We start from the raw sequence: 13,522 nt of genomic DNA, 5'->3' as shown, positions 1-13,522 counted from the left end.
CGTCTACTGTCGACTCTGCATCTGACGGTAATGACTTTGATGGCTTCTCAGGCGACGACGACGATGATAACTACGGGGAAGATTATGAGTCAGGAGAAGATCTAGAGGAGCCAAACATGTCTATTACTCCCAAGGTATCCAAAGCAACCAAGGACAAGTTGGCTCGAGAGGATGCGGAAATTGCGGCGCTCGAGCGCAAACTAGGCATCAAGAACCGAAAGTCTCTTCCCAAATCATTTGATGAAGACGGCCTTGGTGATCTCCTGGGCGACCTAGACGGAGACAGTGAAGTCGATGAAGATCTGAGCGCCAAGAGGAAGCGGAAGGCTGAGGCTGACGAGTGGCTGGCTCAAAAGAGACGGAAAGCCTTGCGTCAGACCACGGAACTCAGTGAAGATAACAGCGGTGATGACGGCCTGGGATACCTGGATGATCTCGAAGAAGCAGCCGATCTGGATAGCGAGACGGACCACGACGATGATGATGACGAGGGCAGTGACGATCTCAACAGTTCAGGCTCGGATGCCGAGGAAGCAGAGAAGCCAGCCCGGAAACGAGAGAATCCATATGTGGCCCCAACAACATCGACAGCGCCGGCGCAGAAGTACGTGCCACCAGGTCGACGCCAGGAAAGCGGTTCGGACGCAGAGTTGCTGTCACGTATTCGAAGGCAGACTCAAGGTCTCATCAATCGTCTTACAGAATCTAATCTTCTCGCGATCCTCGGCGATGTCGAGAAACTATATCGCGAGTACCCTCGGCAGCATGTCACATCTATTCTGGTCGATTTGGTGCTGGTCCAGATATGTGAGCCTACAAGTTTACCTGATACCCTCCTGATTCTCAACGCCGGCTTCTCCACGGCTGTGTACCAGGTCGTCGGGCCGGACTTTGGTGCTCAGCTGCTACAGCAGACGGTGGAGCGATTTCAGCACCACTTTGCCCAAGTTCCTGAAGGGGACGCCTCGAGTGTCCCCAAGCATACTTCGAACTTGATCACCTTCCTGTCGGAGATATATAACTTCCAGCTTATCCGCTGCAACTTGATTTTTGACTATATCAAACTCCTCCTCAGCAACCTCTCCGAACATAATGCGGAGCTGCTGCTGAGGATAGTCCGCATGGCAGGGCAGTCTCTTCGGCGTGACGACCCATTAGCACTCAAGGACATTGTGGCCCTCATAGGGCCCGCAGTCAAGAAACACGGAGAGGGAAATATGTCTGTCCGCACTAAGTTCATGATCGAAAGCATCAACGATCTGAAGAACAATAAGGTCAAGGCCGGGGCCAGCGCTACAGCCGTGGTACAAGATCACACGACGCGCATGAAGAAGCTCCTGGGGTCCCTGCACACAAAAAAACTAAAAGCAACCGAGCCTCTACGCATCGGGCTGAAGGACATCGAAGAATCGGACAAGCGAGGCAAGTGGTGGCTAGTCGGAGCCAGCTGGGCTGGGCGGGACAAGGTTTCCGCAGGCCAGGGCGAGGACGGTGTCGGTGACGGTGCGGACGATGTGGACAGCGATGCTCTCAGCAGTGACGACGAGGTGATGCCTGATCTGGCCGCTGTCGGCAAACAACACGGCATGAATACGGACGTCCGTCTCTCCATCTTCATCGCCATAATGTCGGCATGCGACTACGAGGATGCCTACAACCGGCTGATGAAGCTGCGACTCAACAAGGACAGGCAGAAAGAAATCGCCTACGTCGTGATGCAATGCACCAGCCTCGAGCCACAGTACAATCCATATTACGCCCTGGTGGCGCGCAAGGTCTGTGGGGACAGCAGGATCAAGTTTGCGTTCCAGGACAGCCTCTGGAAATTCTTCCGGCGGCTGGGGGAATCCCTATTCGGAGAGGACACGGACGCGGACGATGAGGACGCAGAGGGAATCGACGCACAGCGCATCTTCGGTGTTGCCAAGATGTTCGGGTTTCTGATCGCCCAAGGAGCGCTGGGGCTCAGCGTACTGAAGTGTCTCAACCTGGCCTATGTGCGGCCCAAGACGCGAGATCTCTTGGAGGTTATGCTAATCATGCTGTTCCTCGAGCTTCCGAAGGCCGAGAACGACGTGGAGAGCGTTGTCGGGCCGGTGGCTGCCATGCCAGAGCTATCCAAGGGGCTGCAGTATTTTTTGAAGAAGAGGTTGGTGAAGTCGGATTTGTTTGCTAGTAAAAAGGACGGCAGGAAGGTCAAGAAGGCATGCCAGACTGCGATTGAGGTACTCCGTGCCAACCCAGGCGTGTCAGGGGCGATGGACCTGGAGGAGTAGGAGGATTCAATTGGATACAGTAGATACCCTTTTGGTGTGCATGTTACAAACATTAGATATTTCATAGGTGGTCGGTATGATGACGAGTCTAGTTTTCCCCTTTTGCCCTCACTTATTTTCCTTTATCCTTTCTTCTTTCTCCCCTTGCAACATGGTGGCTGTGGCAAGGACGACCATGATGATGACGATCCAGTTTAATCCAAACCCCCGGACATGGTAGTTTCTTCTGGACCCGAGGGCCCGGGAAAGAACGGATCAGGTGCACGGTTCGCAGCGGCTTGGGTCCAGCCCAGCTAAGCACAGCTTAGAGTGCAGTGGCACTTACTGCCTGCCACAAGCTCCCGCCCAAAAAAAAGCTCATCCGCTAAAGACCTGGACCACCGTACTCCCGGGCCTCGATTGTTAGAGAAAGGGTGCATGACGACGTGGAATTGAAGCTCACTCTTTTTTATTTTCTTGGTCGGTCTTTGGACGTTCGCCTCTTTCCTATTACTAAAACTAGTCCGGATACACCAGGCACGAGACCTGTAATCGCGCGCTTTTGCTTCCTCGCGTCGCCACCTCTGATTCATTTTCCGCGCCTTTTGCCGTAGGCTAACCCGCAGGCTCTTTTCTACTTCTGCGCCTATTCCTCCACTCTTCTTATTCTCCTCCCATCATACTCTGATCCCCGCCGCGCCAACACTCCGCAGACAGGTCAAGATGCTCGCCAGCCGTTTAATACCGCGCACCGCGGTCCGCTCTGCGTTTACGAAGCCCACCCTTCCCGTTGTCGTACCGAGATGGAGGCGGTCGTATGCCACCGAGGCTGAGGAGAAGGACTTGGTCATCATCGGTGGTGGTGTCGCCGGTTATGTTGCTGCCATCAAGGCCGGCCAGGAGGGATTGAAGGTGCGTGCTCTACCTATAGCCAGGCAATAGCTTTGCTTCTTCTTCTTCTACTTCTTCTTCACCTTGTTCCTCTCCCCTTGTGTCTTGGCGGCGTTGCGTTTTGTCTGGTCCGACGTATACTGAAAACCGGTTCCCTCTCTCTCTAGGTCGCCTGTATCGAGAAGCGTGGTACCCTCGGCGGTACATGTCTGAACGTCGGCTGCATCCCCTCCAAGTCCCTCCTCAACAACTCACATCTCTACCACACCATCCTCCACGACACCAAGAACCGCGGTATCGAGGTCAACGATGTCAAGCTCAACCTGGCCCAGCTCATGAAGGCCAAGGACACGTCCGTCTCGGGCTTGACCAAGGGTGTCGAGTTCCTCTTCAAGAAGAACGGCGTCGAGTACATCAAGGGCACCGGCTCCTTCGCTAGCGAGCACGAGATCAAGGTCCAGCTGAACGACGGCGGCGAGACCAGCGTCGTGGGCAAGAACATCCTGATCGCCACCGGCTCCGAGGCTACCCCTTTCCCCGGCCTGGAGATCGATGAGAAGAAGGTTGTGTCGAGCACCGGCGCTATCGCTCTGGAGCAGGTCCCCGAAAAGCTGGTCGTCATCGGCGGCGGTATCATCGGCCTGGAGATGGCCTCTGTCTGGTCCCGCCTGGGCTCCAAGGTCACTGTCGTAGAGTTCCTGGGCCAGATTGGCGGCCCGGGCATGGACGCCGAGATCGCCAAGCAAGCCCAGAAGATCCTGAAGAAGCAGGGCATCGACTTCAAGCTGAACACCAAGGTCGTCAGCGGTGACAGCTCTGGCGAGAAGGTCAAGCTGGATGTTGATGCTGCCAAGGGCGGCAAAGCCGAGTCTGTAAGTCCACACACCTCCACTTCCTCCTAGATTCGCGACACTGGCTCCGTGTCCCCCCTGTGAGGATCTCTCCGTCTTGCTGACCATTGCGACCATCACCACCTTTATAGATGGATGCCGATGTCGTCCTTGTTGCCATCGGCCGCCGTCCATACACTGCCGGCCTGGGCTTGGAGAACATCGGTATGGAGCTGGACGAGCGCGGACGCGTCATCATCGACCAAGAGTACCGGACCAAGTTCCCTCACATCCGGTGTGTTGGTGACGTCACCTTCGGGCCCATGCTGGCGCACAAGGCCGAGGAGGAGGCTGTCGCGGCCATCGAGTACATCAAGAAGGGCTACGGCCACGTCAACTACGGCTGCATCCCGTCCGTCATGTACACCTACCCCGAGGTCGCTTGGGTTGGGCAGAGCGAGCAGGACCTCAAGAGCGCCGGCACCCCGTACCGTGTTGGAACCTTCCCCTTCAGTGCCAACTCTCGCGCCAAGACGAACCTCGACACCGACGGCATGGTCAAGATGCTGGCGGACCCCGAGACTGACAGGCTGCTGGGCGTGCACATCATCGGTCCCAACGCCGGCGAGATGATTGCTGAGGGCACACTGGCCCTGGAGTATGGAGCGTCGTCAGAGGATATTGCACGGACGTGCCATGCCCACCCCACGCTGGCTGAGGCGTTCAAGGAGGCAGCCATGGCTACCTACTCGAAGGCCATCCACTTCTAAAGGGGTGGGGGAGAGGACGACATGGTTGTAAACTAGATGCCCTGCTGGTGTTCGCATGTACATGGAGACTCCTTTCACATCATTGCCAGAGCGGTCAGGGTCAGGAGGAGAGGTGTTGAGAGTAAAGAGTAATAGAATTGGTAGCGAATGAATTGGCAGACAAACAAAACAGAAAGAAGAAGAAAAGAGAAGCCGGAAAAGAGAGTTTCTAAATCCTTGCCAACATTTCTTTTTCTTTCTTTCCCTGACCTCTCCCTCCTCGTTTCCCTCTTTCAATAAAATCTCGTCTATTTTTGTTTTGGTATTCACCTTGACGACAGCAGATTTACGACGTACTCTTGCTGCCTCGGTATCGAATCACATCATCTGAAAGTTGCACCGACTGCAGCTAAATCCCAGCTCACCGTGGCCTGTCTGACCCCAAGGGGCCCGGTCAAATACAGGAAGATTATGATGGCCGGTGGCCGGTGAGAAGCTCACACTCGCACCTGGCGACGCCGTTGTGCCCAAGGCCAGACCCAACGCACTAAGGAACATGTTGAGATCGATGATGTTGTAATTTGGGCCGCTGAGACCCCCCAGGCCACCGAGTCCAAGTCCACCACCACCGCCGATATGCCCGGCGGGAATGACGAAGACGTTGTGTGGTCCCATGTACGGCTTTGTGGCGGCAGGGCAGGTGTGGCACACGTAAGCCATGTTGATGTTGTTGTTGCTGTTATTTGTGTGGGTACACATGTTAACATTCCTAGGGCATGGGACAGGGGCTGAGCCATCGCAGCCGTGGCGATGGTGACAAGACGGCGTTGGGGAGGTCGAGGAGGCTAAGGGCGGTGGGAGACTGCATCCCCAGAGAGCACCACCATCATTCCCACAAGCGCCTCCGCCCCCGCCAGAAGGACAGCTGAGAGCGTCGCCTGCGAGCCGGGTCAGATGGTTCTGCAGTATGAGACGGGTGAAGAGGGCACTGAGGGCGTCGAGGCTGAGGGCATCAGTAGGGCTGCCGGCGGGGAAGAGGAGGTTGTTGATGTTGGCGGTGGTCCTGTTATTGTTATTATTGTTGCCGTTGCTGCTGTCGTCGTTGTTGTTGTTGGGACGTCGTCCATAGCCCATTCCCCATGCTGTGAACAGCTCAAGGTTAATAGTCTCGAACGATGGCTCAATGGAGGACGAAAAAGAAGGATTCTACCTACTCTGCTCGGCCCAGCCTCCGGGTTGTTGGACGTACATGAGGGGCCAGCCCCCACCACAACCGCCGCCGCTTGCCCAGTATCGACGACGCATGATGTGGATGAGAGTCGAGATAGTCGAATTGGAGGGCGAACGGGGAATCTTGCAAAGGAGAGCTGCTTCTTCTCCTTCTTATTCTTCTCGAACCGGTGGAGGAGGGCATGCGATCTGTCCTTGCAATCTTTGGCGAGCTGGGTACTTTGAAATATATACACTTTTATCTAAATGGCATATACTGTAATAGTAGTCAGAATGGGAGAGGAATTGCATGCTTCCCTCGTGTAACTATAGGCCCTTCCGTGTTCCAGAGGGAGCATGTTTGCCCTTGGCGTCACCTCAAGTCTCCCGTCGGTCCTTTTTCAAGTCAGTCCTCTTTCTCTCTCTGCATGACTAACAGGGCCTCCCCCTTCCTGTCGCTCATCCCCTTTTCTTTTACTCTCCCTGACTCTGCAAAGCCTCGCGGCTGGTGTAGCCTTCCTTCTTGACCGTACAAACAAACAGAAGAGGGTATAGAGAAGAGAGGACGCCCAGTGCTTAGTAGTCTTGAGGTGAAAGAGTGGTGGCAATTTCAAGTGCAGCACAAAAGAACACTGGGCTCGGCTGGCTACTCCAGTTACATACAGATCGAGTATTGTCCGCCTAGTAGGCAAAGGTGACTGATTAGCTATGGTATCTGAAGAATATGAAGAACCGAATCCGGGAGGGCGGGTTGTTGATGTGGTGAATCAGTTGTTGCCTTCAGTAGAGGAACACTACTACAGTACTACAGTATGTACCAATAATTACAATACAGGCATTATAGTGTGCGACAGTACATACTGTAGCATGGTGTATCAGGTACTATGTATACAGTGATGACCCTTCTCGGTCAAAAACCAAGCACTGAGTATTGGGCATTGGACACTGAGCAGGGCTACACCACTGCACTTGTGGGCCCCCACTGCACTGCGCTTGCGGGACGAGGGCTCCACACAAGAGGGCTGTGCCTCACTGGCACTCATCCGACTTGCCCCACCTCTAGGCCCCTCTTCCCACCCCCCCCACACCTTAACAGCTTGAAGCTCCCCTCTCTCTCAACTAGCTTGCGAATCATTGCCAAGGGTTTTGAGGTGTTGTGTGTCTCTTGTGTGTTGATTCTAGCATATCGGCAGACGACACTTCCGCAGAAAACGTACGACGAGCTCATCATCCCTTGTCGCTCACCACATCAAGGCACCCAGCAGCAATCTTCAAATCAGCGGTGTGGGACTGAGGCTGCAGGCTCCTCCCAGGGGATTGATCCTGTCGCTGGCTTTCCTCACCCATCATCGATTGTTTCATGTTGTCTCTCGCTCTCTCGCTCTCTCGCTCTCTCCCTATCTGTGTTCGACGTGGCAAATAGGTCTTTAAATCGTCCTTCATCTCGACCGACTTTGGCTGCGGATCCGTACACCATTCGCATAAATTAAATGACAATCTAGTAAGGCGCATACATTGTCAATCGTCGATATAGGACGGCACCTTGCACCACTTCCTGTGATCCCAGCGGCTCTCGAATTCCTTCGCTGCGATGCCCACCATGGAGGAGACCAAGGCTCGAGCGGAAGCTCGCACCTACCCCATGATGACGGCGCGGGAGATTGAAGGCCTCATTGCGGATGGCAGGTCCATCATCATCAAGGACCAGTACGTCCTCAAGGTGGACGCCTGGATGAAGTACCACCCTGGTGGTGATAAGGCCATCCAGCACATGGTCGGCAGAGATGCCACAGATGAGGTCAACGCGTTCGTACCACCCATATCTCTCTCTCTCTCTTTTTCTCTCTCTGAAACCCTGAAGAGTACATGCACACTGACTTGGGGATCGGATGATACTACTAGTCTTCACTCGCCTGAGGCTCGGGCCATGATGGATAAATATAGGATTGGAAAGATCAACTACCGGTGGCAGAACATGCTTCCTCCCATACAAGGCGGTCTATTTAGAAACTGGGCCGCAGCCGACTGTGACGCAGAGGTTGTTGTTGATGATGATGATGATGCTGTCGAGTGTCCGGGCAAGGACTCATCAGGCTCGAGCCAGGCCAGCTCACGATCACCCTCGCCTGTCTTTGATACTCCCGAGCATGGTCGTCATTCCCTGCGCAGTCGCAGGGTCGGTACCGTGTCGTCGCCATCTATGCGGCCCTCCTCGTCAACATCGGTCACCTCGGCCGAAGAGGACGAAACACTTGACGGCATGAGCCTCCTGGACCGCAGGACGATGCAGGAGATCAAGCAGGATATGGACATCTATCCCGCCCTCGATGCCAGCACGCAAGATCACATCGTCGACAAGTACCGGCAGCTGAACGAGAGGATCAAGGCCGAGGGTCTGTACCAGTGCAACTACTCTGCATATGCCGTCGAGTGTTGCCGGTACACACTGATGTTCAGCCTGTTCCTGCTGTTCCTGAGCTGGAAGTGGTACGCCACCAGTGCCTTCTGGCTCGGCTGCTTCTGGCACCAGCTAGTCTTCACAGCCCACGATGCAGGCCACATGGGCATCACCCACGGCTTCCACACTGACACGGTCATCGGCATCATCATCGCCGACTTCCTGGGCGGCCTGTCCATTGGCTGGTGGAAGAGGAACCACAATGTCCACCACATCGTGACCAACTCGCCCGAGCACGATCCGGACATTGAGCACATGCCCTTCTTCGCCATCTCGCATCGATTTCTGACGGGCCTGCGGTCCACCTACTACGAACGGATCATGACGTACGATGTCTTCGCTAAGGTTATGCTGCGCGTGCAGCACTACACATATTACTTCATCCTGCTGTTTGGCCGATTTAACCTGTACCGCCTGTCGTGGGTTTACCTCCTCGGTGGCCAGGCACCCAGCAGGGGGCCGGCGTGGTGGCACCGCTGGCTCGAGCTGGCAGGACAGGTCTTCTTCTGGACCTGGTTTGGCTACGGGGTGGTCTACAGGTCCATCGACAGCAACTGGGGTCGCTTCGTCTTCGTCATGATCAGCCACATGGTCACGATGCCGCTTCATGTACAGATCACGCTGTCGCACTTCGCCATGAGTACGGCGGAGCTGGGTCCTGATGAGTCGTTCCCACAGAAGATGCTCCGCACCACCATGGATGTGGACTGCCCGCAGTGGCTCGACTTCTTCCACGGCGGCCTGCAGTTCCAAGCCATCCACCACCTGTACCCGCGCATCCCGCGGCACAACCTGCGCGCGACGCAAAGGCTCGTCCAGGAGTTTTGCGAGGACGTTGGGATCCCCTATGCGCTCTACGGCTTCGTTGGCGGCAACAAGAAGGTCATTAGTCGGCTGGCAGATGTCGCAAGGCAGGCAGCCATCCTCTCCAAGTGCCAGCAGGTCCTCGCCCAGAGCGACGACCCGTTGCATCATCACTGATAAAAGGGAGTTCCATTGTCCCTCCCCACCAACTCCACCTCTCCTCCTGTTCCCCCTTGCCCTTCTCAGGGGTAGAGCTTGTGCTGCACTGAACTGTGTGGTGTTGTGCTGTAATTCGGCCGATGGTTTGGTAGCGTAGCTTGTTAAGAGCGACATCTGCATGTCTTGATAGATGTAAACTTTTGAGATGTGATGGCGGGGCTCCAAAGCGTGTTGGCCAGATGAGAAGCGATTGGTGAGAAAAAGAATCATAGAAGTAGTATAGAGACCAAGAAGAAGAAGAAAAGCATGATGGCGCCATCCTTAATTCTATCCGAGACAGTAGGATTCTGCGGGGCTTTCTCCTTTTACTGTGGTACATCGTGCGTTCGAGGTATTCATCCGTCGCGGTGTCTTTTTCTTGCTTTTTTGGGTAATCTACAACTTGCAAGGCCCGGACGTTCAGCTCCATGTTTGGGGGGTTCGGATCGTTTGAAGGGGTTTGGTTGGCTGAGGGAGGGAGGAAAGATTACTTCTGCAGAGACCATGCACGCACGGGTCGTCCATCACCAATCATTCTCGAAACTTTTTTCCCCTGGTCTGTTCTTTAAATGCCTGCCTGCTTCACGCTGCAGGCATGTGACCTGGTTTTGGGGGAGGGTGGATGGGGGGCGGGCACCTCTATTGTAGGTCATGCAGGATGAGATAGGCGAGCGTCCCAGAATCCCGGAATTGGCAGCTCGCTTACGCAGCAGCCCACAATTTTTTCCTTTTCCTCATACCCGTGCGCGCTCCCGTACTGGACATAGATGCGAGCATCTGTCCATGCGGCTCGGTTGCTGCTCCGTCCGATGGTGCCTTTTCTTCTTAATCTTTTTTCCTTCTTCTCCCCCCTCCTCCTTGTTATTTGGAGTGCTCGCCCTATTTTATTTGTCTTCTCTTTTTCTTGTTTCTTGATTTCTCGGTACAACACAACCCATCTACACAGACCAGGTACTGGTATAATCCTTTCTTTTCTTTTTTTCTTTTTGGGCCCTTTTCCTTCTTCTTTCCTCGCTTAAATGTTATATGAAGGGAAAAACAACAGCATAGCTGTCTTCCTCCCCCCCCCCAAAAACAAAAGTCCCTTGTAGGCGGCGGCTACGAAGAGACTTTCCGAAACAAGGACAGTAGGCCTACTCGTTTAGCACGACGTCGTCGACTCTGTCAAAGAGATTGATTCTGCTCCTGCCGCCCCGCAGACCCCATGCCGATCCCGCCCCATAAACTTGCGACTTGAAAGGAATGGTGACGACGATCAGGGTATTCGCTCTGATGTCCCTGGGGTTTGTGGTGATGGTGGTGGTGGTGGTGGTGGTGGTGGTGCTGCTGCTGCTGCTGCTACTGCATCTTTTGTGTCTCCACAAGGTAGATAGATAGGCATCATGTGCTACTGCTACCCGTCCTCTTTCTCACCGACAGATCTCGGATGTCAATGGCGGAGCATGGGGGTTATTTTCCCTGCCCAGCCGCGCGGGTTGTTTCTTTTTTTTCTCCTCTCTCGCCTTGTTCCGTATGTGCCCTGTCCCCCTCATTGATGTCTGTGGCGCCGAGAAGAAGCATAGATCTGCCAAGGGAACGAGGTGTTTGGTGTAAACTAATTGTCCGCTGGTAAGAGAAGAGCAAGGAGGGCGTTGTTACTGCGAATTGGTGTCGGAAAGGGGAGTGAGCGTTTGTTGACTCGAACGACCATTCCGATCTCATGGACAGCGATTGCGTAGGGCCTCGCGCAGGGAATTCGATGTGCCCAAGGGCCAGGGAACATGTACGTATGCACAGGGCGGCATCGCCCAAGATCGACCTTCCGTGACCAGAGAAGGAGATGACCGATACGTCAGGAGGGGGCCAGGAGGGGCAGTGTCAATGGGTACAGCGGGGTACGAGAGAGGAAAGGACGTCTCGGAAGAGCTGCCGAGTGACGTGCACCGGGACGCCGTCTGTCTCCTGACCAAGCAGAGCAGGAGCCTTTATGCCTCCTCCCCCACGGTCTCTCCTTGTCCCGCCTCGCTCCAGTAGAAGCCGAAGAAGAAGAAGGAGGAAGGTGGAAAAATGATATCCAAGCTGCGTTTTCTTTTTCTTTTTCTTCCCTTCCCGCATTTTGCCGCCATTTTCTGTTTCTTCTGCAAGCTGGCCCTGCAGAGCGGTAAGCAGGGATTTGAATCACAAACCGAGGACGAGGAAAAGAAAACAAGGGGTGGGGGAGGGGGGAAGCTATTTCTCCCACGATTATGCTGTTCGGCTGTTCGTTCATCCTCGACGCTTTGCGGTGAGACACAGGCGACCGCTCCGACAGGCCCCAACGAGCCTGCCAGCAGGTTGATTTCCCTGCCCCGTGCACAAAAGACTCCGTCGCAGCTTAATATACATCATATGATATCTACCGCCGCAGATTTGCGCACATGGCCGACAGGGTTCAGTCGGGTTGATCGGGCGAAACATGCAGAAAATGACAGGCCGGGGTCCTCACTTCGCAGTTCCAACGACCCACAGACTACACACCCCTGGGGCGGCCGGTTGGTCATAAGTAGTTGTCCCTGACAGCCAGTACCGGGACCGGGCCTCTGCTAGTTAACGCCGACTGTCACGTCCTGCTCCCGTCCCTAGCGGGCAAAAGGAAGCAGAAGAAGAAGAAAAGAACAATGTGCGCGGAAAAGGACAAAAAAGCAAAGCTGCGTTGTCATAGCCAGGGAAGCCTGACCAAACGAAAGACAGGGTCTGAGGTGTTCGCTTCCGAGTGGTGCACTGCATACGTGCTTGTGGGCCGAAATCTTGAAGTTGCTTATGGGGCTCGACCCTCACTCACCCTGGGTCCGACTTTGGCTCTGCTGGGGCCGAGAGAAGCAATGACCCCAGAAAGAAGGCCAGCTGTTTGCCGATATTTGCCTCGACATGGGCAAGCCTGGGGCTCCGTAGGCCCTGCTGCGGTCATTGTGTATTTCAAGGCCCAGGCGCGCAATCCTGACGAGACCCAATGTCGTTTCCATCACACCTTCTTTCCGTATTCGCATTTCATATCCTCACCTCCTCCAAACCCAATATTGACCCCCGTGTACCACTGCGGGTGGATTTGAGAAAAGTCCTCGGGCTCTAGCTCTCCCCTCCCTTCGATCCGGCTTGCCTTTCTTCCTGAGAAGGCATCTGGCTCATCGTTATATACTCCACTCTACGACCTAGATCTCTCCGAGAAAGCCTTCGTCATTTCCCTTTTACACAACCGTCCAAGACCACCAGTCGAGTCAGGGATCGCAAGGACCAACATCTCATCAGATCAGCCCAGCATGGGGAAAGGAAGGATGGACGAAGCCGCAGCGGAGCGTATAAAGAAGGCCAGAGGTGAAAAGGTAAGCCAGCAGACGGGACCAACCGCCTCTAGGAGTCAAGATACTGACAAAGCCTTGCGTGCGCCCGTGCAGGACGACTTTGCAAGAAGAGCCGCGCTGGCTGCCAAAACGAACAAGGAGACTTCAGGGCAAACCCAAGGAGGAGGCCAGGGCGGAAGCAGTGGAGGAAAACAAGGAGGGGAAGGGACTGCGAAGAAGTGAGCAGCCAAAGAGTCAGGTGCCTCTAGAATAGTGTCTCTGAGCTTGGGATTTGCAACGACACTCGAGGGAGGGAGGAAACATGGGAGACAGGGCCGCGTGGCACGGGCTCTCAAATTGGCGTTTTAAAGTTTCTCTGCGGGTTTGAGATGTTGATTTCGCGGACATCGGCTGGGCGCTAAACTGGGCAGCGAGTGGAGTCTGGAGTTCAACAGGAACGAATGGTAACCTGTGCAAAGAACTTGCGTTTCCACAAGACACAAGCGAATTCTTTTGAGTCATCTGGTTCGACGTCCTTCGCAGTGTCTGCTGAGATGAGATATGTGTTTCCCACGTTTGTTACAGGCAGGCCGCCCCAGTCAAGCGGAGCTGGTCAGGAGGACATGTTGCTCATAGTACAACCGCGGTTGGGTGTAAAGAATAGATGAGCACCGGTCGCCAGTCCTCTAATAACACAAAGGATGCGCTATCAATAGCATGCCGGACAGTGCTCTCCTTGCTAGTGAGCCAGCCCATGGACCAGCTTGACCTTGGTGACCAGGAAAGGGTGTAGCGCTGGTTTCAAACTTGCGCAGGTACGCTCGCCAGCCGC

The 13,522-nt window shown here is 54.7% G+C and overlaps 5 protein-coding genes across 5 annotated transcripts; 4 read left to right on the top strand and 1 right to left on the bottom strand.

Annotated features, from left to right (window-relative positions):
• Positions 1-116: 116 nt before the first annotated feature.
• On the top strand, positions 117-2,276 carry M406DRAFT_51477 (uncharacterized protein; the record flags this gene model as incomplete). The annotated part of the gene is made up of 2 exons (XM_040924443.1): positions 117-405; positions 448-2,276. The coding sequence occupies 2 exons, from the start codon at positions 117-119 to the stop codon at positions 2,274-2,276; spliced, it is 2,118 nt and encodes a 705-aa protein (XP_040774708.1).
• A 702-nt stretch (positions 2,277-2,978) lies between these two features.
• M406DRAFT_279805 (dihydrolipoyl dehydrogenase) lies at positions 2,979-4,907 on the top strand (the record flags this gene model as incomplete). Its single annotated transcript, XM_040918396.1, has 3 exons — positions 2,979-3,167; positions 3,314-4,018; positions 4,129-4,907. 3 exons carry the CDS (start codon positions 2,979-2,981, stop codon positions 4,744-4,746), a joined length of 1,512 nt encoding a protein of 503 aa, XP_040774707.1. The 3' UTR covers positions 4,747-4,907.
• A 196-nt stretch (positions 4,908-5,103) lies between these two features.
• On the bottom strand, positions 5,104-6,030 carry M406DRAFT_74980 (uncharacterized protein; the record flags this gene model as incomplete). The annotated part of the gene is made up of 2 exons (XM_040925786.1): positions 5,104-5,867; positions 5,940-6,030. 2 exons carry the CDS (start codon positions 6,028-6,030, stop codon positions 5,104-5,106), a joined length of 855 nt encoding a protein of 284 aa, XP_040774706.1.
• Positions 6,031-7,576: 1,546 nt separating this feature from the next.
• On the top strand, positions 7,577-9,373 carry M406DRAFT_51126 (uncharacterized protein; the record flags this gene model as incomplete). Its single annotated transcript, XM_040924431.1, has 3 exons — positions 7,577-7,740; positions 7,837-7,972; positions 8,018-9,373. 3 exons carry the CDS (start codon positions 7,577-7,579, stop codon positions 9,371-9,373), a joined length of 1,656 nt encoding a protein of 551 aa, XP_040774705.1.
• Positions 9,374-10,687: 1,314 nt separating this feature from the next.
• On the top strand, positions 10,688-11,407 carry M406DRAFT_332193 (uncharacterized protein; the record flags this gene model as incomplete). The annotated part of the gene is made up of 2 exons (XM_040920723.1): positions 10,688-10,759; positions 11,171-11,407. The coding sequence occupies 2 exons, from the start codon at positions 10,688-10,690 to the stop codon at positions 11,405-11,407; spliced, it is 309 nt and encodes a 102-aa protein (XP_040774704.1).
• Between the last annotated feature and the right edge of the window lie 2,115 nt (positions 11,408-13,522).

This window comes from Cryphonectria parasitica (genome assembly GCF_011745365.1).
Source record: "Cryphonectria parasitica EP155 unplaced genomic scaffold M406scaffold_6, whole genome shotgun sequence".
NCBI lineage: Eukaryota > Fungi > Ascomycota > Sordariomycetes > Diaporthales > Cryphonectriaceae > Cryphonectria > Cryphonectria parasitica.
Note: the sequence above shows the minus strand (reverse complement) of the source record. Positions and strands in the feature narration are given on the sequence as shown.